The sequence below is a fragment of the Abrus precatorius genome, unplaced genomic scaffold (genome assembly GCF_003935025.1).
Source record: "Abrus precatorius isolate BTA unplaced genomic scaffold, Abrus_2018 Scaffold3, whole genome shotgun sequence".
Classification (NCBI taxonomy): domain Eukaryota; kingdom Viridiplantae; phylum Streptophyta; class Magnoliopsida; order Fabales; family Fabaceae; genus Abrus; species Abrus precatorius.
In genome coordinates this window covers 7,068,943-7,096,785 of record NW_020874373.1, presented here as the reverse complement: position 1 = coordinate 7,096,785, position 27,843 = coordinate 7,068,943, and the positions used below count along the sequence as shown (strand labels likewise).

Here is a 27,843-nt window from a genome sequence, read left to right as displayed (position 1 = left end):
GTCTCATTATATTTAATATTGATTAAATATATTTAATATTGATTAAAAATATTTAAATATCAATTAAAGAGTTAACTAAAAAAATTTATTAGGATAAAAAACTACAAAAAAAAAAGTATTGATTTAATACCGATCACATGCTTTTGAGGCAATGATTTGATTTGAAATGTAGCAAACTGTTTCTACATGTTAAGGTAGATCACATGCAACTGAGATAACTAGATTTGAAAATCCCAAAATTAGTGCGTTTCCATTACTACTGCAATTCTCAAACTAAAATCTAGAGATGTCCACAGTCTAAACCGTGGCTTTTATTCTTCATATTTGCCTTAAAGGTGCGGATAGCATCGACTAACTACATAATATCTTACTATCATATTTAGAGGGGGATCAAACATAAATTATTGCCTTTTCAACATAAACTGAACCAAATATATACTAGGATCCGAAAGATAATTTTATTTGGTTCCCAAATAACTTTGGATATTAGAGATTTTGGTTGTATTTCCTACTAGGAGTTCAGATTTGGATTTCGTTGCATTAGCGCATGCCAAATATTATCCAATGTTAATTAGTTCAAATCGACCAAAAAAATCGAACATCTGCGTCAAACATTTCTTTATCGAATGCGCAAAATTTTTACTCCCTCTCTATAGAAACTTCGCTCATGAAACATACATGCCGTATCTCGTAATTACATACAACACATCGTTACATATACACGCCGGGGGGGTGATGTTGAGGATTAAGGCAATTAATTTGACGGAAGCCTGCAACTAGACTACTCGTTTAAGCACCTTTCTGTGGCAGTGTTTCAAAAGCCGAAACTGTGTTGTCAAATTTTATACGATGTATTGGCGCACCACTTTGCTTAATAGCACAAGCTGTCTTTTCTTCAAGGGGGCAGCGTGCTTTAAGCATAGAGAATACATGGTTATTTAATCTCCTTGCTTTTTTCATTGCTTCCAATAAGGCTTCCCATCCCTGTTAAAAGAAAATAAAATGCGATCAATTACAGCACACAAGATACACCAAGAAAGTCATCACTACTTAGTCTGTGAGAACTTCAAATTTAGATTGGGCTTAACCCAGTCGCAGCTTCTTCACAACTATAGTACTATTTTGATAGCGTTAAACACTTGAGATGATATCCGTATAAATTAAATTTGATTTGTTTAACAATACGGTCAAACTAAAGTTGATTTCACCTTCAACTACTGCATTGCTGAATTGAAGAAACATGACTTCCTAGAAATGCGGTAAGGCAAAAGAAAAGGTTGAACAAAAAGGCAAAACAAAACATTTCTGTGATACCTGCTTGGCAAGTATCGACAATAACAAAAACGAAGTCAAACAAAAGATAATGATTATGTAAAGCAAGCAAAAATTCTTTTGGCTTAGATTTGAAGAAGCAATATAAACCTGCACAGCAAAGTGTGAATTCTTATGTGTTTGCACAGAAGCAGCAGCCTCTACTTCTGCGATATTGAGGATCTGATATGAAAAGTCAAAGAGCTCAAAATGCAGCTGTTGCCCAAGCAAATAAATTATAGTGCAGCCCCCCCAAGCAACTGAATCTCCCAGCCTTTCATGACTATTTGATGGCACTTGGGCAGACTCTTCCAAGTATCCCTATATAATCACGCAAAAGCACACATCAAAAGATTTTTTTAAAAAAGGAAGACAGAATCTAGGAATTTCATTAATGTAATAAACTAGATATTACAAAGAGCTTCAGCCAACTTCTAGCCATATTAATAAATGAGTGGCGAAAGGTTGCTCCTTACAATTTGGAGACCACTGTATATTCGATAGAAATCTTTAGAAATTGTAATGTCAATAAAGCCTGTCTTCGGCGCAGCACTCCATTTACTACAGTATTTATCCAACGCAGCACTGGTGAAAGCAAGCGCATACTCCAGCACACTTCCAGTATTCAAGTTAGCCTTGTATAAAAGATCTGTAACAAAAGAATTGATGCCCGGAACATCAATAAAAGATCATAAAAGTAGATGTACATAAACCATAACACTTAGGTCTCTAACAGCATTGAATAATAACATGGTTTATTTAACATTAGCCCTTACGACTGATTATAGGGAAAGAAAGTTTTATCAAGTCCATTCACTTGTAGTTGATTAAACTCAGCTTTAATAGCTGATGGTAACAAAACGAACAACAAAACAATTTTGATTTATAAGCACCCCAATAATGTTAACGCCTATTCAACATCCTTCATCTCTCTCTTCCTATCACACCACATCACATCACCTGTCACATTTATCACTTCTCTCTCATCTTCCTCTCTCTCTTTAGGTGTATACACCCAAAGAGGTGTCCATGAAACATTTTGCATAACGAAAAGAGAGAATAGCCATAAAACACAAAATCCTGCCATGCTAACATCAAATTTAAATTACAAAAATATCCAATACCACACCTGCAGCTTCTGCTTGTTTTGACATAATGTGAAAAGATGTAGGTGATGGGCAACCAGGGTATGAAACCATTGCAGCAGCTGTTGATTTAAAGAGACTAACAACAGGGCTGTCTCCACCATCTTGAGAAGTTAATATTTGTCCATCTGCTCCAGGAAGCAAGCCCAGCCAGGGAGCAGTTTGCATGAAATTCATAGAATCTGTTTCCCTCTGTCAAGAATGCACCATATTGATCACAACTACTCACAAACCAAATAACATAAAAGAAAACATCAAAAACTAAATTTAAGGAAAATATGAGGTTATTCCTCCTTATTTCCATGTAAGAAAGTAGCAATTTTGCAAAAATTATTCTTCAACATTTTGCATTCTTGGAAAATTACTTTGGGAGTTCCGTGAAATAAATTATTATTCTTTGACAGCATGAGATCCCCTCTAGGTCAGATTCTTAAAAAGTCTGAGACTCCAAACTCCCTAAGTACTTCTCACTTTCTTTTACTTTGCCTATCCATTTTGTTATTGGAAATCGCATGAATAGTTTTATATCTCTAGTACACCTCCTTATTTCGATCTTGAACAGACAATGCATAAACTTACACTACCATGTGCTGAAATTTAACTTTGTCTGGAAGAAGGGGGCAGCAAGAATGTCCTGATAATTTGGTCATTGAGGATCTTGATACCATGTCTGTGATAATTCTCCTAATAGCTTAAACCATTAAGTGAAGTCTTAAAATTGATTTATATATTTAACACTTCCAACCAAAAAAAAGAATTCCAAATTCACTTAACACATCCTGATAGAGGCGCTTAAGGACCAAGTATGTTATATCTTTCAATTGGCTAAAATAGCAATAGTTTTGTTTGTTTTTCAAAAACATCCATCCTTTTTCTTTTTATATGTATGTGTGTGTCTGATTTTAAAAATGTTATCTTGAAATATAAACAGATTTATTAAGTCTTGCAGTTATGCTGAAGACAACTACAATAAATAAAATGATAACTGCACCAGGATACTGACCAACACAATATCTAGAAGCCCCATCCAGTATAATACACTTCCAATCTCTTTTATGCCATGAAGAACCTCTACTTTTAGCTCTGATTTTGTCTCCCAGTTAAGCTGTTCTTTAACAAGTCTCACACAACCTGTGTAGAAATAAACTAAGAATTAATTTCTAAGATTTGAACATGTATAATGTATCCATGTAATGGATTCCTTCCAGTTGAAATTGAAAGAGAATATTTCTGACATTTTTCTGCATGATCTGTATAACATATTTATATACAATAGTGGCTAAATCAAATCCTAAATTTTAGGGACCAGAATCAGGCTATCTACGGAAACTACAAAAATCAAGGATACAACAAATCAAATCTATATATCATACTAAATCAGGGTAATATATCAACACGTCCTTAGTACAGATTATTTGTTAATGAGAATATTTTTGTAATGACCGTGAAATATAGCTGTCTTAATAAATTTCTAGCAAAATGTTTAGTGCTATTGAGATTTTAAAAATTGCCCATGCCAATGACCACAAAATTGAAAAATATGTACCTCAGTAAATATGAATAAATGGAATCCAGTAATACTTTTTGATTCAAAAGAAAAAGGACAAAGAAATACATGCTACTAATAACTAATACTTATTTAAGAAATTTCTTTGGTCAGGCACTATAATTATTGCATATTTACCATGAATTTGGAATACTGTACAATGGATGCATATCTGAACATATGAACCACCCACATGATTTACATGATAAAAATCGCTACTTTTGTTGGTGATTTTTCCTTTCATAATTTTCTATAATTGGATCTTGGAAGAATTTTATATACATTGATTCAGATTGCACAGCTTTCCATCAAGATGTGCATTTTAAGCATTCACACACAAGCAAATTTCAGCACAAGGTTTTTTCAAAAAAGAAAAAAGTGAAAGGAAAAATGTCATCATGTACCTGTCACACCTCCATCAAAAGGAAGAAGCCCAATTGATTTCGGCAAGGATTCTTGTAATCCATTAATCATTGGTTCAAGCAAAGTAATCTAGCAATAGAAAGTGTTTACATTGTTACTGGGCCACATATAAGTTTTATAATATCAATAAATAAAGACATAAGCAAACTATATGCATTCAGTATGTATGTGTGCCAATCTATAAATAACATTCAATTGCTTAGTATGGCTAAAATAAGGTAGAAACATTTAGTGAATGTCATTGTGGATCAAGATAGTTAAAATCGTAAAATCGATTTTATGATTTTTGTCGGCCAAATGATGCAAATTGCAGCAAAATATGTAAAGTCAGTGAAATTGTGATTTGGATCCGATTTCATGTAATTGCACGTAGGATTTGGATCTCGGCCCAGATTATTCATAACCCAAGCCCAACCCAGCTTATATTTAAACACAACTAAGTCTCGTCCTCCTAAATTCTTTCTTTCTTCGTCGAACCCTAGACCGAGAGTGACCTGGTTTGCAGCATTTAATCACGTGTGCGATCCTTTTGTGGTTTTCTCTGCCTTAATCCTTCTTGTTAGCTGTTTTCTTCTCATCTTGCTGTGTTTTTTTTTTATCTTGTCCAAGAATGGCTTCAAAAACTGGTGGTGGTCAAAGCTCAGGTGATGTCAGTTCTAGGTCTTGTCCAAAAATGCATGTATATATAATTTTTGTAAAATCTTACAATTCAATTTATGATTTTTACTTCTCTTAACGATTTGAAGTAAAATCCCGATTTTAACTACCTTGTGGAATCTATATATTGTTAAAAATACACGTAATATACCGTCACTTATTTCCCATATCCGTAGCATATTGGTGGTGTATTAATCCACACATCTTCACTGAATTCTCTCTTCATCATGCAGCGCTTTGCACTATCTATTCATTTCATTGCTTGAGTCATTTTAGAATCTTTATACAAAGTCAATTCATCAGTTTTTCGAAGCTCAAACAACTTTGTACTTTGTAGCCTGTTGTTGACAGATGGAATAGGTGTCTTGAATATGGATGCAAAAGGTATACATTTGTGACAATGGCTACAAAGTTCAATTAGTTTACATAACTTTTCACAGTTTAGTTTATCATTGAACATCTTGTATGCATAAAATTGTAATTTATAATGTTCAGGAGGGGTCCACAGAAAAGAAAGTGTTGTGCAATGAACTTATTCACAATTTATCAAATATAAAGAATAGTATTGGTATACCTTGTTTGATATGTGATCAAGAAGTGCTCTAATAAGCCAAGGTAATGATCGGGATCCCAGAAGTCGAACAATAGAGAACATGTGAGGTATTCCAAAGAATCCACTATGCAGTCGTGCAAAACTTTGATGAGCAGAATTTAAATCCTATCACATAGAGATAGAATGAAAGTATGAGATAATGAGAAACTTATATTTACTTAAAGAAAAATGCAAAACTTTGATGAGCAAAATTCAAATCCTATCACACAGAGTGAGAAAATGAGAAACTAGTATGTAAAGAAAGAAAATGCTAGAAAACACAAACACAACCATTCATCTCCCACTCCCTCATTATATATATCTTCAATGAGCAAAACCCAAAAAAAAAAAAGAAAAAAAGAAAATGTGAAACACTAAAATTATAGCTAAAAAGAATAGAGCAAAAGCTGAACAAACAAGTGCTTTCGACTCTTAAGAAATGTGCACTAGACTCCTGTACTTGGAACAACCACCGGGCACATTGATCCTAAGCTCTTATATGTGACACACAGATACATTTTGGTATTTCCCAAAATGGAAAGTGAGATAAACAAGTTCCGTCAGAGGAAGTAAATAACATTATTTCACCCATGTAAACATGCAGCCCCGCTAAGAATTGAAATAACAGTATTTAACATGTTTATGATAACAAATATATGATTAAGTACGCCATTAAAAATATTGCAATTGATTACAATGGTTGGACCATTAATGGTGGTAAGAGGAATGCTTACTTGAGTACCACAATAGAAACTAGGCTTAGCAGAGGGTACAGATGGCTTTTGAACAGGAACAGTCCTCGATGATCTAATAAAACGTTGGGTAGTATTGCAGAGGATGAAATTTGGCAAAAAATCACTTTGCATCTCAGACCAAATCTATCATACATAAAGAAATAGATCAATGAAATTGTAGGACACAGATCAAACCATAAAGTTATTGATAACAATTCAAATTAATGATCAATATGAGCATTTAAGGTTACAAAATAACATCAAGTTGATGATCAATATTGTCAAAGGAGAAAGAGAGACATCAAGATTAAAGTACATTGAGTTCAAAAGGATAAACCTGCGAGGCCAGTCGACTAGAAAATGACACCAGAGAGATGTTCTCTTCCATCTCATTCAACATGAGATTAAAAGAGTCTACAGAAAGATCTCTAGACAGTAGTTCATGGGAGTGTTTTAAGACATCCAACAACTTCTCCAATTCCTGAAATAGTCAGTGTTTCTTTACTTAATGAACATCAACAAAAGGAAAAGTAATTCATAATCGATGAGCAAAGAAATTATCAAGGATAAAATCACTCACCACTATGGCACACAGATCCTGACATTCGAAACGATCGAACAGAAACTCAATATTTTCACGGAAAACTTTGTTCATCCGTTCAGTGATCAAACTTCTCAAATTAATCATCCTTCCAAGAAGCTGTGAATCAAAAGCTTTTTAATCACAAAGAAGAGTAATTGCAACACAAAAATTCTATTTATAATATCAAACTGTGTGTGTGTGTGAGAGAGAGAGAGAGATCATATATATGAAACAAGGAATACACCATGAAACTGAAAGTTCATAAATCATGTAAATGTAAATATCAATTTTAGTCATCATATCCTCATTTTCTCAAACAATTTCCACTAGTTTGCTGCAGGATGTGGCATTGAAGATGATAGAATTTGCTTTGCAAGCTTTTGACACCATAAGTTTCTAGAAGACTTTTATTGATAATTAAAAGAGAAATACCCTGGAAACAAAAATTTGAAAAATAAACAACTACAATATGTCTTGTCTCTTAGACTACAACTTCAGGGAAGTTCTTTTTTTTTCCTTTTTAGGTAGCATTTGAACTCACTATTTTGGATCTTAAAAGCTACTTTAAACTTAAAAATAACAGGTCCAAAATTAAAGTAAAAGAAGTTTGGTAATTTCATATTTTCTTTCAGCTTTAAAGTTAGTTCAAGTTAAATATTCTTGGGTAGTGAATAAGGTCTTGGAATCTGGAATAGAGAACAGAAGCTCCTAAAATTAGCATATCTAATACTCTTCTTTTTATATTTTCTTCATTTAGAAAAAAAACTACTTTTATTCTTAAAAGTTTTTCTACAATTGTGTCTGGCCTGTCGTCTCCTTTTAAAGAGAACAGAAGCTCAAAAAAGTCGGACCAAGCAAGACTTTGGTATACAAATGCCAATTTGGACCTCGACTAATCTGAGTTGAACTAGGTGGGACCAATTATACGGACAAAGCTCTCAACCTTGCCATCCTGACCAACAAGCTTTGGTAACTTTTGGGAAGATTTTGATGAAACTAACTGATAATCAGTATATTAAATTTTAAAGGACAAACATATATTCTCACAAGTTATTCCTGCTGCATAACAGTACACAAAGGCATCTGTTATGTAACATCATTCCAAAATCACCCAATGATAATGAGGTTTGAATTAGTAACTCCCGAAACACATTAAAGAAGGTAATAAAACAGTTAAGCTTTGTTCACTTAAGCAAGGTTTTGATCAAATGTTTTGAATACCACATGGAGAGGGGGTGATCTAATAACAATTCTCGGGTACACAGACACTCCAATCCCCCCAGGCCCTAACCCTGCCCTATCTTGGGCTATTTTCATTAAAGTTGGCATATCCAAAAATTGTTGAGCAAGTAGGGTGCACCGCACTTTCACTTAAATGCACCAAACAAATCATGGATACAAAACATTGATGTGATTCAATTACCTTCACTCTAGTCATTTTAAGCAGCATATTGAGCCTTATAGGTTGCACAGCATACTTTTCTGCATTGTCTGAGGCAAAGAGGAACGAAGGATCAAGCAATTCACTGCATGATTTAGGCATCCATCAGTGAAAAAGATTAGTCCATGGAAAATCAAAAGAAAAGCTGGATAAGCCAGAGAAAATTGAGCATACCTTGCTGCCCAACTTTTGTAATATGTGAAAATCGTTTCACACAATTTTGAAACAAATATATCAAAACAATGATCCACCTGTGATAAAAAGTTAAACAGAAAACACATTATCAATGTAGAAAGCATATGATAGGAAACTGGAAATCAAAACTGGAAATCATATTGTAACTAGAATTCACTCTCTGCGACTGAAATCAATAACAGAAAGCATGAATTTACAAATTCACTAATAGAAAAGAAAATGAAAACAGAGACATAAAAATGCAGACTCTTCAAGGGTCCTGCCTCCACCCTGTCCAAAGGACCTACGTTCCCACTCCATTTTCTGGATGACTCCGTAAGGTTCTTAACCCCCTTCCTCTGTGGCCCAATTGCCACTTCTACCCCTAGTCCTCAGTTCCCTATTATTATTCTTGTTGAAGATAATAATAATAGTTAATGCACTTGAGAAATAGTATGTTCATGTAAAACATTATAAAATGTGTTAGTACTCAAGCATATCAGTGTATAGGAAGTTGAGCTCAATTAATCGTAGCCTATAAATAGTCTCCACTAAGTCTATCAGTATTAAGAACCTATCTGAATGGATACCGTGCATAACCTATGTCACACATTCTATTAAATAAGAAAGCATTCACATTCTCCATTCTCTTTTTAACATATTCTGCTCTATCTTTCTCTAATCACCCCCCTCTAAATTCAACAATTCTTTTCATGATCTATTTAAATTAAGTAACTGTAGGATTCTTAACATTAACAGCACATAAGTTACTCCCTGAATTTGGTATACCTTTAGCATATGCACTTAAAATCATCTTTTATCGGATATTACTGTTTCAGGAAATTCACCTATAACACCTAGTATTAAGTTAATAGTGTCTAATACCTCAGCCTCAATTTCATCGTATAGAAACCGTTGCTTCAGCAACACCAAGGCTTGCTGAGCTGAATCATTATAGATGTCAAATGGCATCAGAACACTCTCGAGGAGACCAGAATTTGGCGAATCAAGTACACTATCCACCAACATCCATGGAAGAGAGCATTCAATTGGAAACTACAAGAATAAATTAAGTAATTTAGTACTAGAGGGGGAAGTAGAAAACAAATGCATATAAGAAAGAAAAGAGAAAAAAAAAAGGTCACAAGTTTGGTAGAATTTGGAAACATTAAAACACAATGCTGAGAAACACCCGTGATACAGAAACAAGCTTCTTGACAACAGAGTAACACAGAAGTTCATAAAAGGCTATCAGCAAGAGTGAAGAAAGATCAGATACACACAACATATTGCTGTGATTATTTTTTAATAGAACATATTTCCGTGAAAGACTCACCCAAAAATTAAATCCAAATAAATATGCAGGCCTCTTGTTATTTCAATCTTCATAAGTGTCCATGTAAAATTAACAAATTTGGGAGGGGGGGTAGGGGACAGCTAAAGTATACTGACATAGAGTGTTTTTGAAAAAATAAAAATAATAAAGACCCAAACCATCATCCTGCTATTTCCACTAAAAAATTTCAAGGAAATACCTGCAGGTTCTAATAATTCAAATTCCATCCAAGCTTAGCCTAACATTATTAGAGTTTTTATACAATTACAAGAACAAATAATTTTCTGAGTGAAAGGTTGGTGCAATCAATATCTTGCAAATACCTACAGAATTTGCAGGTGGTCTCATCTAAAGAGTATTTCTGGTGAATTTGATAGATTTGAAATTCAAATAATCATGTGCTGATTAGTATTACCTGAATGACTCGTGAAGACTCTAAATAAAATTCTCTAAACCATAAGAAACCAAGGTCTGTCAATGTTGCAACAGTCACTGCAAGCATCATCACACAAGTCAATTACACTGAAGGATGCATTAAGGCAAAGGATTCTATATCATTAAACTGTTTGAAACAGTAAAGGGTCAAAATCTTTCTGAATTTCCTATATTCTAGTGTATTTCTTCTCTAGTCCAACAAATTGAAATCTTTTAGGATACTTCCTAAAAGAATTGGTGACACTGTAAGAGTGAGAGGAATCATGAATAGTCAAAATCAAAACCATAAGTCATGAGAGGTTTTTAAAAAAATCATGAATTTCTTAAGTGATCATGTGATTTTCAAAAACTTTTAATCTTGATCATTGATATATAATCCAAATTTCTCCTCTTACTCTCATACAAAAATGGTTTTCTCACGATATATCCTCTATATATAACTAGCTCCCTAACATAGAAGAGAAATTACACAACGGTCAGCAAGAGAGAGGAAGAAGTTGTCAGAATAGATATTTGATTTATCAATGGAGAATGTGCCCAAAGGATGACTTTTTGCAGTAACATTGATGTTACAGTCAATCTAAGACCATTACCTGAGTAGTCTAAAATATGAAGGAAAAACCCAAGCTTGTAAAAAAATGTCTCCAATTGTTTCAAATCATTAACTGGGATTTCTGAGCCACTATTGCCAAATAGTCCACCTGGCCTCCTAAGATTACCACCAGAAACCACCTCATATATTAAGAACTGCAAGCAGTGCACCTGAATTGAAGAGATTAGTTTAGCAACTATTACATGCTAACCACAAAATTATGCACATCCACAAAAAGAACTCAAAATATAGCTTGCCAGGATATGGAAGATCTTTGGTAACAATTTTTGATATGCCTCTCCACAAAAATTATCAGGCTAGGCTATATAGAGTCAGAATAAATTGATTGCTATCATGTATGTATTCACATGAAGAAGAAAATTTCACGCAAAAGGCCTGACCTGAGCTTGAAAAAGGTAATATTAAAAAAATCAAAGAGAAGAAAACATATATTTTCATAAATTCCTAATCACAACCTCTAAGAACCAGTCTGCCTACATGCATAATCGCTTACATCAATGCTTGTTCAACATGTACAAATAATGGCCCACTAAAGAATTCTTATGTATATATATTTTCTTCTATCAAAGCATTATAAGTCCATATGATAGTTCAACTCAACATCTATACAAATAGCAGAGCTCAGTAAATAGTTTTAATACTTAGATATCTGATAAATATGACTCCTCACTTATATGCATATCAATGATAACAAATTATATAACAGAGGGCAACAAGAGAATGGATTACGGTGCAGACCTGAGCGGCAGTTGGGGCAACTGCCCTTGGATAAAATATGTTTGCTTTGCTTTCTTCACCTCCATGCTGTGAGGACTGTAACTCAGATTCTGACTTGTTGGTATTAGCCATCCAATCAGCTGAAAGGGTCCGCATATCAGAAAGAATCCTAAAAATCCACATTTGGGTAATTGATATGAGCAATCCAAAAATTCAAAGCAAGAAATAAATATTAAATGATGCAGACATCTCAATCATTTTTTCTCAGGGTTCAAATGAATAAATAGAATTCAACCTAAAAACTCTATAAAGAAGTTAAGGATCACAGGATAATTAAAAAAATCAAATATTTTATGTAAAAATGAAACTCAAGCCAGCTTTTGGTAATACTCTATAAACTCTACCCACACTCTTTGAATAAGCTGTTCACGTGTGTGACAAGTATCATGCAACAGAAATTATAACAGAGGAAATAAAGAAACAAAGACAAAACATCAGCTAAAAATAGCATTTTGATTAACAAACAGCAAATGCTAATATTTAAAATTCAAACCTTTTCCCTGGATTCCATTACATCTTTCAAAATGTGTACTTGAGTTTCATACTCTCAAAATAAAGCACATCTGTTTAGTGAAAGTTTTGCTCCTCCAGTCATTTATCCTTTTTATTCTCATATATCACAAGAACCAAAATATAATGACTATGCATGCATTCAGTTTTGCTTAATAGTAACACAAAAACAATTTTCAACTAAAATTCACCTTGCAGCTCTTTGATTACAAGGTTTTCACTTTACAAAAACAAAATATGCTAACTAAAACAGTTAGTAAATTTTATGTTGGTATAATTGCATACTGGACAAAATACAGATCAGTGCTAACTGTCTTGTTTACTTTATTTTATTTATTGTACAAGGTTGTACTATAAGCTGCACATAGCCCATAATTGTTATAAATAAAACAGTAAACATAACAAGCTAGGTTCTTCCATACTTTCAACAGAGAGTGTTTTCTCTCGATACAATCTAATTCTACAAACATAAAATTGCATCTTGAAACCAACTATCTTCAATTTGCATTATGAAAATATTGTTACATATTTTATTCTGATCAAAAGAATAATGTTTTCAATTTTTCATGAAACAATCTCAGAGCAGCTTTAGGACTTTCACCAACAATTCCAAGTGAGAATTGAGTCCAAGGAACATATTAAGTTACAAAAATCAACAACTGTATACCATGTAAAGTGAAATTAGAATCTTACCTAGACAGATCCTTCTTCTTTCTAAAGGTAGTCCGCAACATAGTAGCTAATGTGTTTTGGACAAAATCTTGGACCTCAGCATGTATTGTTTCCCATAAAGCATCAGCAACAAGTGTATCACACCGCTGCATCATAGATCCAACACTCTTTATGTAGCTCACAAGTTCAACCAGAGCCTTCCTTTCCTCTGCATTGTAATTATATCGTACTACCTACAAGAAAATACAGTATTATGGTAACATGTATTTTAACAAGAACAATTCAAGATACCTTTTGACTATAACTGCATACTGTCAACTTTGACTTAAATCAAAGCTGAGTACAATTAAGCAAATTCACGTTTGTGCATGATTAACACAAATAATTAGTTAATTCAATAAGTGACTAAGTGATACAATATTTGACTTCAAGTTCAACATGCTTGAAGTAATAAGGACTCAGAGAGTATAAACATTAGTACATTACTAAAAAATTAATGGAGAAACAAATTTTATTGCAAAAAATTTAACGAGGATAAAGCTACAAGTGGTATCAACACCACTGCAAATACAAATTGCAATGTAGAATTGCTCTTCGGCATAAATAGTTAATTATTTTATACAAATAAAAAATGACCTCAATATTGGCAGTACCATGGTGCCACAACCAGATTGGAGCAGACATCATAACCAATGAGAACAAGAAGAATGAAAAGAACTGCACAAGAAAATAGAAGGTAGAAATATTTGAAGATTTGAGCATTCCTTACCTTTTCATAGTCAGAGAATGATGGGGATGCATCCTTGCATGGTCGAGAAAATTTCCAAGCACATTGTTCCCATATGCGGGCAGTCCATCTGCTTAATAGCTGAAAACCTTCGACAATCATATCATACATGTTACCCTTGACTTCTTTGCTCCATTCAACATCAGAACCATCAGTAGACTTCAACAATAACAGCTGTAAGAACAGAAATAATGAACAAACTAGCAGGCATTAAATGCTATGCAACAGTCAACAGAAACAAAACAAGGAGGGCTTTTCATGCGCAACCCTGGCAGAGCAGAGGGCAGCACCTGATTCATTGCAGAAGCAAAACGAATTGTGAAATCATCATGCTCAGCGCGGATGACTCCAATATGATTGATGATCAGATAATGTCTTTGATATGTGTATCAAGTCAAGGTCAAATTCTAAAGACAGAAGGAAGATGATTTATAAGTTTATAAAAATTGAACACTTCATAAGTAAAAAGGTTTCCTCAATAACTTCTTTTTTATAGAAATTCTGTTAGTAATTTTAACTAAAATTAATCAAAATGCATCATGGTTGCAATAACATAGATTATGTAAACCTTTGATGTTTGACATATAACCCTACAAAGAACACAAATTTGCAGGAAGAAAATAAATGACACCACCAAATTTCTTGAGGAAATGAAATATTGGTTCAAAAATAATAAATCAGCACCAAATTATCAGTAAAAACATAAAAACAATCTGGAGGATATTCTTGTGCCTCGCGAGGTGGAAGCTCATGAGGTGCTGGAAGGGTGAGAAGGCGAGTTTGGGAAGAAAACTTCGGAAAGTATGTTGATAATTCTTTCAATATTGAAGCAGGAGACAAATGCAGATCTGGAAATGCAGGAATGACTGCTTCATTCTGTAAAAAAAGGAAAAAGGATTAAAAGATATGCAGATTTGAACTTATGGACAATACAGAAAGAATTCAGTGCATGAAATGTAAAATTTTTCAGGTAACCTAGACATTAAATCATTTATTTTCATAAACCAGTGGATATAATGTTATCAATAAGCATATATACAACAATACCTTAAATATATTGATCAGTCTGTTGATCTTCACCCTCTTGTACAGAGACTCACTATCTTTCTCCGATGATGTCACTAGGACAACAAGAACAGGCAAAACACGCAAAAGAACATGGCGCTCTGGAAAGAGAAGGGCAAAGTCCAATTCCAAAGACTCTACAACAAAGACTATAAGAACTTGAAGAATGTCTTCTACACTGTTTCAGGTCAAGGAATTTAATAAGAAATTAAAAGGAGGGTATTAAAAATAGTGTTACTGTCAGGGTGATATAAATTAATAGGAGTTCTCTGCACTTCTTGGTGATAGTATTCAAGAACAAATGTAGCCCTAAATTTCAGACTAAAAACTCCTCTCATCAACTAGATTTCTTCTAATTTGCTTTTAAACTGTGGGCTTGGATAACTAATTAAAAGAAAGATTTAAGGTAGCCAAGCCATCAATTATTCTGAGATTTTCTCTTTATTCCCCTGCTCAAGTGTTGAATAAATCCGCTTGTTTCTTGATTTGCAACAGAAACTAGCACTCAATTTTTCTTTTTAATAGACCACCTTATCTGTCAATTGAATCAGTTACCATATCCATCCTAAAGACCTAAACACAAATAACTTTTTCCAAAAAAGGAATCTAAACAAAAATAACCAAACATTAACAAGTTAAACCTAAAGAGTAGACATAGCAGTTTTGGCAAGATTGTCATATGGAACAAAAATGATAAGTAGACAGGATACTTGTTCACGCGGAACATCTCAACATGCAAATTCAACAAAATAGCCCATCTTGTGCTCAAAAAAATCTGCACATGAAGTTTAAAAGAAAAAGGTCAATCATGATCCATCTTTGGTTCAGCATTTCAAAAAATAAAACATAAACAAGGAGAATTATGGAAAAGACTTTTCATAATCATTCAATAAATAATAAATTTACAGCATTCTATATGTCATAAACTTGGAAATTTCACCAATTATTCACCTGTAAATCGTCTAATTCCTCCCTCATTGAATCAGTGTCTTGCCACTGACCACTGACTTGTGTGAAAGTCCTGACAAATTGGATGAAAAAAACCAAGATGACTGGCTGTGAAACTTCATTAAGTAATTTTTCAAATATGGAAATCATAAATCAGGTGAGAAGGTGAGAAAACTATTAGGCATAACATATACTTTGGGCAAGTTTGTATTTTTACTTAATCTGAAGTTTAGCAATATTCTAAGCCATTTTTATAATTTTCCAAATTAGAAGTAACAGATAAACCTGTATTTCTTAAACTAGATAAATATGAATATCATATTTTCAACATGATCTCTTAGAATTTATATTTGTATTAACACCTAAATGACTAGATAATTTCAAGTTTCGACACTCAAAAGCTAAATGATGTGACATAAATCTGAACTTTTTTAATTCTTCTTTTATGGAAAAGGAAATTTTAAAGAGAAAAAGAAAGGGAAAAATTCGAAAAGGACAATAAGAAATTTGAACTGTCCCATAAATCCATTGAAAGCACCAAAAAAAAAAAAAAAAAAAAAATCGAAAACCTCTGCAAATCTGTTAGGGATGTTTACACAAAGATACAATGGCTTTGTCAAACTAAGTTTTGCATTGAAAATCAACAATCGTATCAAATACATAAAAAATGACCATAAGTCTCACAAAACAAAATCATAATTGAGTGTGTACAGCAACAGCCACTATTTCAAAAGACTGAAAACAGAGAACAATGGAACAGTCAAATACAACACATAGAATGAGTTAGTGACAATGTGAAAAACCTTTTTCCAAAAAATGAAAATAGAGAATTGGAATAATCAAATAAGTTTTGTTTGATAGAGCTCCATCAAACTCTATTACTAAACATTTTAAGCTTCTTTGACTTTTCAATTTCTTCAACAAGAAATGGTGAAAGAAAAGTAAAAAACAACAAATTGTTGAATCCAGTGATTTGTGACAGCGATACAAAATCACATTAATTAATTTATGTATCGTAAGATTCAAAGTTATCTCACATGATATGAGTTGTTGGCTAGCCAAACCATATCAAATCATGTGACACATTGCAAATTGTAAGATTCTATCATAATAACTATTAAAAGGTTGTCTTCTCCTTGCACACCTTTTGAGGGAAAAAACCTCAAAAAGAAGAACTTTCCGCATTTGTTTTGGGCTTTTGGTGTTTTTATTAATTAACCCATATAATTTTTCACATCAAAGTTACTCCTTCAAGTACTAGAAATATATTGAGGATTGCAATACATTTCTCTGTTCTGGTCCTGGCCTTATATTATCTTAGAGATTACAGATTAGGCTAAAGGACAGAAACAAAAGGCTTCTTATTTCCATTTTCTCTAACCAAAAATAGAGTTAACGTATTTCCTAAAACAAAAGAGGGAGAAAAACTACAAAAAGTTAAAATAAATTGAATGAAACAAAACATACTGTAACATCAGTGCAGAGTACAGAATCATAGTACTTTTATAAAAAAAAAATGAAACAAAGGTAAGTACAGGTAAGTTGGACCTCCCTTATGCAGGGATGGCTATAAGATATAACTAACAGAAACAAACTGAACCTGAAAGAAAAGTTCAAGATCCCCAACCTGAAAATAAAGTCACATAGGCATAAATTAAATATATACCTTTTATACCATGAGAAGTCATTAGGTATGCTTGCCTTAGCATTTTTAAGATGGTCTAGTTGCACCAAAACATCAAGCAACTTCAACATAGACCTGAAGTCAACAACAAAGCTATTAAAAAAAAAGGCAAAACAAAAACAACAACAAAACCAAACAGGAATTATAACACACCACAAATGAGATATTGTAGGGCCATTAATGCGCCGCTCAGGCCTAGAAAAACGTTGCATGTCAGCAGCTAACTGCATAAAATGACATTTACAGATTTACTTAATGTGCTAAGACTAGATCAGGCGAAGTTTCAGAAAAAATAAAATAGTAACATATAATTTGTAAAAGACATCCTGTACTTTTGAGGAAGCTGATGTTTGCCATCGCTGAATTTCACGCAACCGACTCATTTCCAAATCCAGAACTTGGTAAGTTTCCAAATATAAGTCAGCTTGACTTTGCTTCATAGAGTCTGGAAGCTGTCCAAAATGCACAAATTACATAAAACAATATAGGCATGTGGAAACATTAAAATGGATCTTCAGTATGGTCAATTTATATTGCCAGTTATCAGCAAAGCAAAAGAATATGGCCGCATACAAGATATGATGTGGCATTAAGCAAAACTATCAGTTAAGTGAAGCCTCATCCACTTGACTTAAATCATTATACCCCAAAAAGCTAGGTTTGAAGTTGGAACTTTGGGCATGGACCATCCAATCAAAACATTAAAAAATAAAAAAAATATTGTTTATAATATTAAGAACTTTCCCTTTTGAGAAACCGATGTATAGATACTTCATAAAAAAACTAGTCAACGAGCATAGTAAGTCAGGGTTAGTGCCACTAAACTTCAAAGATAATGTACATCAAGTACAAAGATTAACCCTTTTAATTCTGACAAAAATTCTTCATTTATAAAAAGGCAATGTTCAATAAACCCACCAACTGACTTTGATGACCTGTAATTTCAGAGAGAATTTACCTGAGGAAGTGCTTTGACACAACTGCGATATGTGTAAAGCACTGATGCCATCTCCTTGCCCTCTTGGGTAAGGGCATTCTGCATTTTGTATAAGCAAAAAGCAATTAAAATTTATAATCAGAATAAATAAATAAATGACAACTAAAGGCAGATTAAGCAACAAAAATAGCTCAACAGCTGCATACCAGCTGATTGAGAGCTTTTGTGTCCTCTGATAGAGATAGTCGGTATGCAGAAACATCACTATACTCTACAAAACAGATGGCAGTAAATGGTAATTACAGTTAAGTGTTAGCATCTTTGAAGCAAAGCCAAAAGTACGCAAGATTCAAGTACAATCACAGCATAAACGCACAACATATCCAAATAAAAAAATTGGAAGAAGAAACAGAAGCACCTATTGGACTTTCTGTTGCACCTCTCTCAGTTGACACCCACACTCCGGGCCCTTGCACCTCTGGTTGCTCATCCTACATAATTTAGAAACCAAAAACAAGCAATGCAGATATGAAAATAACTCGCATATATATGCAAACAAAACCCTCAAGTTCCTGCAATGCGTTATTGAAACCTCAACATCAAATTACACATGCTATGTATCTAGTATCAGATCAGTAGTTTGTTCGGTCCATTATTTCACCACTAAACGTTTCGAATAAAAAGAAGAAATAAGCTCGCTGACTACAATAAACTCATTCAACTCCAAAACCAAAACGAAAGTTTCTGTAATTAGAATTAGCACAGATTAAGCGAATAACGGACCGAATTATACAAAACAACAGCAAAATTTAAGAAGTAAATAAAAAAGATCCGCAAGCGCATTTGAATTTTGGTAACAAAAGAACAAAGAGAAATGTAGCAGAAAGAGGATTTAAATGGAGAATGAAATTGCGGTGCGAGTTGTTCGTGAAGCAAGTACCTCCAGCGAGAATGTGGATAGAGCTGCAATGGCTTCTTCGACGGGTACAGCCATCACAAATTGTTGAGCAATCTATAAGAGAAACCAAAGCGCGAACAATAGAAATGCAGAGGGAAGATGAACTACAATTCCTTCGTTTCTCTCTCCTCCTCCACTCGGTAGGTACATAACATCACAGAGTCTTCAATTGCAAGGCTGAGCAGGTATTTTTTACGTGTGGACTATAATGCCCTCCTTCTACGCTGTATTTTTCGAGCTATATAAATATATCAAATATTCAACAGCATTTCAACAGAAAGTACTCTCACCAATTTTTTTAAAGATGATTTCATAATTAATTCATTAAAATAATTTAAATTATATATTGTAAATCAATAATATAATTTAAAAATATTTATATAAATGGTTAAATTAGTGATTTATACACTACATAAATAAATATATTATTTATATCGGTAATGTAATTTATTGACGTGATTTTTTTAACAAATTAAAATATTTAATAATTAATGTATTTAAAAAAAATTTATTTCTGACAATTTAGATAAAAAATTATTATTTTTATTTAATATAAAAAGGTTTAAAAAGAGTGTAAATTATGAAACAAAAATAAATCAAGTAATACAACCTGACCAGCATAAAATCCAAACTTGGTTAGTATAATTTGTACTCCATTAATGGTTTAATCGCTTTAAAATAATGTTCGACAAAATTTATTTTATTAAAAATAATAAACCATATTTAATATTGTCATCAGTTATTAAAGTGAAATTTTAATTTTAAAAAATAAAAACATCTTAAAAAACTGTACTTATAATTTTTCGTATAATGATTCTCTGAATTTCATTTTAATCCATAGTTTGTTTTGTTTTTTTTCTGAGTTGCTAGTGGGTCATTGGCTTGGTGGATTTTGGGACTATCCTTTAATCCAATAATTATATCCATTGACTTCAAAGTGCTAAAATAATTCCAAGAACTTCCTCATTTGCTTTGAACTTAAGCAAAAGAGAATTACCTGGATAGCAAACATTAAGTAGCATTTACTCAGCCATTGTAGTATATATGTGTGTGTGTGAAAAATAATCCTAGAGATATAAATAATTTATTAAAGCAAAACCTAGCAAGATTAAAGTTTGAGGACAGTAATTAGTTGACAAAATTTTGTTAAACGACTTTATTTTGCAAGAGCTCATTGTTTCTTAGAAGAATTAAATTTATTAGCAAAACTTTAGAAATTATTGACAACATTTAAATTAATAATTAGAGAGAATGACTAAAATATACAATTCATACTTTTTTTCAAAAAAAGAATCGCCATAAAATTGACATAAAACTAATTTTTTTTCAGTCAGAAAAATTATAATTTAGTTCCCTGATAGCCCACGGTCTATACACATATAATTTTATTTTTTATTTTTTTTTGTTTTTACACATATAATTAATTTTGATATTATTCGTTTGAGTGATTAAATTGATTTAACACTATTTTTAAAGAATATTGACACACATGTATTTAATGAATAAAGTCTAATGAAAGTATAGTTGATTTTTTTAGTGTTTTTTCTTAAATTTTTTCGTTGAAAGATTTTTTTTTCCCAAATTTAACAAGACTGGATAAATTATCATTTATTTGTAAGGCTATTTGAAAAAACATCAACTTCTATCTATTATTTTATATTAAAAATTATTATGATATTATTAAATCATGTTTAGTACAACAAATTAAATTATTATATATAATATGATAATGGATATTTTTTATTTATTTTACGTGAAAGTTTTAATTTTTGATCTTGTTGGCGCCAACTGTTTATCATAAACACCGAATGCTTAAATGTTCGCATCCAAACATAAATTGGCATTTAATATATTTATTATTACAATTGTTAGAAAATAAAAAAATAGTAGTAATATATATTTTTTATTGATTTGTAATATTTTTAATTATAAAACAAATTTGTGGTGAGCATTATTAAACAAAGAACGAATCTAAACTTTCATTGATTGAACTAAAACAAAATAAATTATTATTATTATTAAAATGTACATATAAGGAATATATTATTATTATTTTATTATTATTAGAAATTATGTCTTACGTTGGGTTACTGCTTACAATCAATAACCCAAAACATAAAGTCCCAGCTAGTTTATTATGGGAACATTATCGGTCAAAAGCAAAAACGAGGAGCTAATTAAACACAAGAGACTGTGGTCTTCATTGGGTTTGGTCTATAAGAAAAATCACGAAGGTGAATCAAATGCTTAAATTTTTAAGCTCTCGCAACACAACTTCAACCATTGCACGCTTTAGAGGCTTCTCAAGACAGTGGTTCAATCCAGCAGCTAGAAATTCCTGTGTTTCTTTGCCATCAGCCCTGCTAGTGATTCCCACAATCATGCTCTTCACACCCATAGCACGTAGCTGTTTTGTTGCCTATTGCAAGGAAAATCAATATTTAATTTGTAATTAACAAGTAATCATGTTTTTAAATAAGGAATCATGCTAAATACCGTACTTCACTAACTGATTTACATAAACTAATTAATGAATATATATATATATTTAGTACCTCAACACCATCCATGATTGGCATTTCTTTGTCCATGAATATTATGTCAAACTTAGCCCCAGAACGACACAAATTCACTGCTTCCTTTCCATCCTTAACTGTTTTTGTCTCAATTTTAAACAAGCTCTCGAGCAAGGTCTTGTGGATTTTACCAGTGACAGCATCATCATCCACAATCAGTGCTGAAATTTTTGAGCTCGATGAGTTGGATGAACCAGCTCCTGTGTTCAATTGGTTCATGGATTCCATTTGATTCCTAGTCCAAGCTATTTAGTGTAAAGAAATTATACCCACGTTAAATAATATCGAAAAACTTAGGAGGTGACATGCATACATATGAGATAGAAATCTATTTAACTACAGAATAAATTAAGATGTTATATATTTTCCGTGTACTAATATATAAGTGCACCCTGCACCCTGCACCCTGCATTGGCATACTATATTTACGAGAATTAATTAATCAACGATCTAAAGTATTAGCATAAAGTTCAAATAGAAGCTATACCAAGGCAAAGAAAACACCACAACACCCAAATTTAATACCGATCACTACGAAAATGCTTTACATTATAACCACAATAGCACAAAAAGATTATGATTGTGGTATACAAAGAAGATATGTCTGAATCACTCACTTTAACTTCGGAACTTCTTAAGAATTTCTTCTAATTAGTCAAATGTACAGCATACGGTTCTACCCCGAAGCTGTATAAATACTCAATAAATTAATGCTCGTAAGACCAGGATTGGCTAGATATGCATCTATTTTTCATCGTAGAAAAATGCTAAAATGAAAGTGAAAAGATAGAATGATATGAAATTTTGATATGTGTGCTTCATTTTTCTTTTTCTTCTTTTGAAAAATTTTAGATATGAAAACTTCAGAAAAATTATTTTTTTTCCAGTTCGGTCAATTCTATGTCATTACTTTTACCATCCAAGTGGATACGCAATAATTATTATTTTTTGTATATTAGATGTGTAATAATTTTTTCGTATTAGTATTAATCCAAATCCAGTTTATGGATTGACCATGTGCTTCTATGGTATGATGCTATATCGAGCATAAAAATGCTCCACGTTGTCATTGATTATCACTTAAAAAGGGTACAAATCTTGATTTGAAAAGTAAATTGGATGCACGCATATTTGATTGACAATCAAGGTAGTTGAAGTGCATGCACAATCCTACTTTTCTTTATCCATTAAATTAGCCCCTTGTTTTTTAATTCGTGGTAAAATAAAAATAGATTTCACTTTAACTCTTTTTATGTAAATTTATGGATTTGACATTTAATTTTCCAGTTTATTTTAAGAGAATAAATAAAGAGAAATAAGTAATTTAAAAAAAAAACTACAATTTTGAAGAATTTTAAAAGGTACGTAGTGGTTAAATGGAGTAAAGCATTTTACAACCATTTTTTAATTCTCTATCATCTTTAAATAACAAAAGAATCCCAAAACATAACTCACATTAAAATTTAAACGTCAATCTATTAAAAATCATAAATGATTTGATATACTAAAAATTTAATTATGTTTAACTTTCTTTAGTTCTTTTCATCATACTTGTAGCGCTTTAATATTTTTAGTTTAATTAAATTTCTTTATTTTTAAAAGTGTCTTTAATAATACAAATTTATTGTTTATTTATGACCTTATTTTTTTATTAAAAAAGTAGTAAAAATTATTTGATAAAAAATTAGAATAGCTTATAAAAAAAATACTCTACAAGTAGCATTTAGCTTATTAAAAAACAACTTCAAGTCTTTTTATTTTTATTCTTAATTTTTTCAATAATTTACCTCTATATAAAATATTTTTAAATACTTTTTATTATTTAATATATTTCAACTTGTTTGTACAACTAATTTTATTAAATAATTCTAATTTAATTAACTAAACTCGATTTCTCGATCATGGATTTGACCCCAACAAACTAAAGGTTCATTTTTTTTGGGGGGGGGTTTGGGTTGGGGGATATATTTGACCCTTCTTATAGAAGGTATGATAAAGGAGTTACATGTTGTCTGAAAGGTACCAGAGATGAAAATGTTGCGAGCAATGTATCGGATGAAAATGTTATAACTCACTTTTTGTTTTTCAACGCCAATTTTCTATTTGATTTTCTAGTTAATGTTATCATTTAATTTCAGATCAGCTTGAAACACGTTTCAATCTTATCAGCAAGCCTAAAGAATGCAAAGCAGCGTTTATAAAAGGGGATTATTTAATTTATCAAGAATTCGTTTCTAGAAAACACAACTCTAAAGGCTATGAAAGTCACACACTTGATACAAATTGATAACAATCCCGGTTGCAATTACAAAGAAGACATGCATTATTAGAGTTGTGATCATGTGTTGTTAGCATCCAATGCTAGGACGGTGCTGAGGTTCATTGGTTTCATATATCTCTTAGAACCTGACATAATTTGCTCCACAATAAGTCTGCTTGCCATTTCGGATGGATGGAATGGATCCCAAAATGCATACAAGTTTCTGTTGGGGCACAAGTTAGAGAGTGGTGTGCATAATCCAATCCCATTGTAGGGTCCTTGCCCACAACAAGCAATTTTTGATGTAGTAAATCCTGCCCAACAACAACATATATTAATACATAAACGTGTTACTTAATTGGTGCTTTAAATTGTTTCTTAGTGAATGCAATTTAGAGAAACAAGTTGACATATAAAGATATAAAAGTCATGGCTAGTACCATATGCTGATGGGTTACTAACGAAATCATTATGCATCAGCGCTGTATTAGCAGCAATAAAAACGTCTTTGCCAATTTTTTTGTTGAGTCCTTGTACCATGTGTAGTAGTTGAGGGTTATACAGTTCTGCAGCACGTTGAAGTTCAGCAGAACATCCCCCATTTGTTCCGCGCATGGCCAATTCTGCTGGAACACAACCCATTGGTCCAGTTCCTGTCACAAGTACTCTGCGAGCTCCTAGATCATATAATCTCTGCAATAATTTGTTACACAATAAACAGGACCGCATGAATTTCATTTGGCTAGATAAGTTAATGTTGTTATTATTAATGATTTTTCTAATCTGAGCAATATTGCATAGAATAAAAAGTTATATATAGTTCACAATCATGAGTTTGTATTTCAAATGTTACACAAGTTAAAAAAATCGTATTACTATAATTTTGGGTATGAGAAGTTAATTATTATTAAACTGTGGTTGATGAGAATGATTTGATTACCTGTAAGAGTTTACGGTACTCTACAATGAGAAATTTAACATAATCCTGTAGCGAATACTGGCGAGACCTTGCAGAATAAGGCACCAAGTAGTAATTGTTTACGAAATCGTTACCACCAACAGTAATGAGGACCAATGCTCGATTGACAAGTGTCTTAGTACGAGATACTCCAATTTGAGATGCAATTCGTTGCTGGTATTCTTCAAAGTAGTCTAACTGTCTATACATTCTGATTATATTCAGCTGCAAGATTGAGTCATTAGCGCCGTATATATGTTAGCATTTTAATTTTAAGTAAATAAAGTTGCTTAATTTTTTGTGTTGTCGCTCTCTTTTCATGCATGAAAATTAAACTCCTCGATGGGTATGTGTAGATATATATGTGCACTGCTAACTTGCAGAGTATATATTTTGTTTTATAGTAGCTAGGGACTTACAAACTGTGCTCCAGTGTCGTTAAGAATGCCGATTCCAGCGGAAGCAAAATTTGCACCATTTAGAAGCTTGTCACCTCTTAGTTGTGGACTCAAGTATGGCAACACAGACTCAGCACCTAGTCGTTGACCTGAGATAATCAATGCAACTGGTTAACTATACATGCACACACATATTAGACTAATCATAACTTTTAAAATCCAATTAATTTAAGAAAAGAATTGCCTAAATTTTATAATAAATATAAGTGTGATTTATAAATATTTCAGTTGTATTAATATTTAATTAGTATTTCTCATTTTTTATTTATCTATTCTCATCACATTGTATCATATATCACATCTATCATTCGATCTCTTGTTTTTCTAAAATATATTCTTAACTAACAGAAGACATCTTAACATCGTACGAGTATCGAAGTATATGTCTCATCATTTCTCAAATAATAATTAGTTTGATGTGAACTAATATTATCCCAAAAATTGAAAATTAATTCTCACGTAAAGACAGTTTTATATTGTAAGTCAAAGTTAGCGAAGGTGAGAAAGAGTGAAAATGCATGCATGGTTTTGGATACGTGGTTGAGACATGGAAGTAAAACTTGGAATACGTAACTAATAAGATCAGGAATGTTGAGGCCATTGGAAAAACGACCGGTTGGTCTGCGAGTTGGATAGTCAATGCCATAAGGAGGGGAATCAGCTCGTGCAGTAGTGGTTAAGTAATTGTTGTTACCACTATCAACAAGTGAATCTCCAAATACAAAGAAAGCCCTGGATTTGGCCTCTGCTCCTGGGACAATGACCCCAGCTACCAAAACCATACCAAAAGTTATCATCACGGGAACAAAAGCTGAGGGAAGTGCCATTGATGAGTTGAAAACAACCTTTCGATGTGTGTGTGGATATAGCATGAATTCAAGACTTTTTATAGCGGGTTTTTGCTATATATCTTTTTCCAAATACAAACAAAATAAAATTAAAAGGAGGATTTTAGGCTATTTTAGGTGTGTTGGCTTGCACGTCAACTTTTAGGTGGTTTTAATTGAATTTGAATAATTGAATGATTCAAGTTTTAGTTCTAAAGGTGCATCATGTGAAGAGGGTAAAAGATATGAATAGATGGAGATGCAGTTAGAAATAATTTCCGCCGCCCAAGCACCTTTGAAGAATTAGAAAGAGATGAAAAAAGCAAAAAGTGAAAACAGGTATGTTTCCTGCGCTTGATGCATGCTTTTAATACAACCAATTAATATAATATAGGTGATGAATTATTCTAGCTAGTCACGAGTTGAATACTAGTGTTTCGAGCAAAGACTCTTGTTCAAAACGCCTTAGACCTTATTGCCAGCTTCCCAGGCCTCAATCAGAATTCTCTGTCGTTAATTATTTCTCCCTCTTAAAGGCAAATTTTACTAACGTGAAGTTCATGGCAACAAGAATTTAGAATTAAGATACAACATGATATCAAACTTAATCGCTACGTCCTGTTTAGATATTTAATTAATGTTATGAAATTACCAAAATAAGCTGATAATAGAAATCAAGAGCTTAAACAAAATGGTTTTCAAGTCGTATAATTTTATTTTATATTTTCTCTTGTAATTACTGATACTGAAAATGAGCGTTAGGATGTGTTTTAATATATAGTTTAATTAAGTATGTATTCAATAAATATTTATTATATAAACATTTATAATATAGATTTGATTATAAAATTTATTAGAATGTATTAAAAATAATTATAAAATTATTTAAATATATTTTTAGAAAATTATAAACTATTTTTAAATTTTGGTATAAGTTTTTTAAAATGCTCTTAAATAACAAATGAATGTTGTGTTATATGTTTCGGAAGTGGAATATGATTATTTTTTTCGGTGGCGCGACCTCGTTTCGTCGGACGGATATTAACCAAGTGACCTTTTTTCGTTTTTCTTTTTAATAAAAGTTAAGGTTTAGCTCTTAAAATTAAAGTTAAGCAAATTAAAAGAAAAAACATATATAAAAACCTTTTATATTAAAATATGGAATTATAATTAATATTTTATTTTTTAATAAATTATTATTATTACTTCTTAAACTTAATGTGAAGAACTAATAATTATAAAACCGTTTTTTATGGACAAAATTTGTTTCATCATGATCTGCAATAAATATAAATTCCATTACGACTTGGTGGGCTTGACTGAAAGAATAAAATAGTTGAACTGTTGATCGATCCATTAGTGTGACTGTATGTTGCAGTTGGGGGAAAGAAAAACTCTATCTGGGCCCAACTTAATATATTTTTCTTTCCACTTTA

The 27,843-nt window shown here is 32.1% G+C and overlaps 3 protein-coding genes across 6 annotated transcripts; all 3 read right to left on the bottom strand.

Annotated features, from left to right (window-relative positions):
* Window positions 1-543: 543 nt before the first annotated feature.
* On the bottom strand, window positions 544-19,547 carry LOC113861252 (protein PIR). 4 transcript variants are annotated; one of them, XM_027493953.1, is made up of 30 exons: window positions 19,311-19,547; window positions 18,789-18,861; window positions 18,577-18,641; window positions 18,392-18,469; window positions 17,766-17,885; window positions 17,587-17,657; window positions 17,416-17,508; window positions 15,753-15,822; window positions 15,512-15,576; window positions 14,784-14,979; window positions 14,461-14,612; window positions 14,027-14,120; window positions 13,719-13,910; window positions 12,971-13,182; window positions 11,729-11,876; window positions 10,971-11,139; window positions 10,358-10,434; window positions 9,492-9,662; window positions 8,607-8,683; window positions 8,415-8,517; window positions 6,989-7,108; window positions 6,746-6,889; window positions 6,409-6,552; window positions 5,657-5,800; window positions 4,407-4,494; window positions 3,460-3,587; window positions 2,441-2,648; window positions 1,788-1,960; window positions 1,423-1,632; window positions 544-984 (listed from the first exon to the last, which is right to left on the bottom strand). In XM_027493953.1, the coding sequence occupies exons 1-30, from the start codon at window positions 19,362-19,364 to the stop codon at window positions 790-792; spliced, it is 3,834 nt and encodes a 1,277-aa protein (XP_027349754.1). In that variant the 5' UTR covers window positions 19,365-19,547; the 3' UTR covers window positions 544-789. The 4 variants fall into 4 exon arrangements, 2 of the variants coding, with proteins under 2 accessions (XP_027349754.1, XP_027349755.1); XM_027493954.1 differs by having other exon boundaries at window positions 699-984; window positions 3,448-3,587; window positions 19,311-19,364; XR_003504169.1 differs by having other exon boundaries at window positions 852-984; window positions 1,788-1,896; window positions 19,311-19,364.
* Window positions 19,548-21,567: 2,020 nt separating this feature from the next.
* On the bottom strand, window positions 21,568-22,132 carry LOC113862069 (two-component response regulator 24-like). Its single transcript, XM_027495223.1, has 2 exons — window positions 21,884-22,132; window positions 21,568-21,747 (listed from the first exon to the last, which is right to left on the bottom strand). Exons 1-2 carry the CDS (start codon window positions 22,130-22,132, stop codon window positions 21,568-21,570), a joined length of 429 nt encoding a protein of 142 aa, XP_027351024.1.
* A 2,072-nt stretch (window positions 22,133-24,204) lies between these two features.
* On the bottom strand, window positions 24,205-26,414 carry LOC113861926 (GDSL esterase/lipase At5g33370-like). The gene is made up of 5 exons (XM_027495035.1): window positions 26,155-26,414; window positions 25,542-25,669; window positions 25,105-25,347; window positions 24,605-24,857; window positions 24,205-24,478 (listed from the first exon to the last, which is right to left on the bottom strand). The coding sequence occupies exons 1-5, from the start codon at window positions 26,405-26,407 to the stop codon at window positions 24,243-24,245; spliced, it is 1,113 nt and encodes a 370-aa protein (XP_027350836.1). The 5' UTR covers window positions 26,408-26,414; the 3' UTR covers window positions 24,205-24,242.
* Window positions 26,415-27,843: the final 1,429 nt, after the last annotated feature.

Excerpts from the sequence above, each read along its gene's own strand:
- LOC113861926 (XM_027495035.1), bottom strand. The coding sequence starts at position 26,407 with ATGGCACTTCCCTCAGCTTTTGTTCCCGTGATGATAACTTTTGGTATG. Across the intron at positions 25,670-26,154 it reads CAACATTCCTGATCTTATTA|GTCAACGACTAGGTGCTGAG; the intron begins GTTACGTATTCC and ends TGATTATCTCAG. Across the intron at positions 25,348-25,541 it reads ACGACACTGGAGCACAGTTT|CTGAATATAATCAGAATGTA; the intron begins GTAAGTCCCTAG and ends TCAATCTTGCAG.
- LOC113861252 (XM_027493954.1), bottom strand. The coding sequence starts at position 19,364 with ATGGCTGTACCCGTCGAAGAAGCCATTGCAGCTCTATCCACATTCTCG. Across the intron at positions 18,470-18,576 it reads CAAAAGCTCTCAATCAGCTG|AATGCCCTTACCCAAGAGGG; the intron begins GTATGCAGCTGT and ends TACAAAATGCAG. Across the intron at positions 5,801-6,408 it reads GTTTCTATTGTGGTACTCAA|GATTTAAATTCTGCTCATCA; the intron begins GTAAGCATTCCT and ends TCTATGTGATAG.
- LOC113862069 (XM_027495223.1), bottom strand. The coding sequence starts at position 22,132 with ATGGAATCCATGAACCAATTGAACACAGGAGCTGGTTCATCCAACTCA. Across the intron at positions 21,748-21,883 it reads CAATCATGGATGGTGTTGAG|GCAACAAAACAGCTACGTGC; the intron begins GTACTAAATATA and ends TCCTTGCAATAG.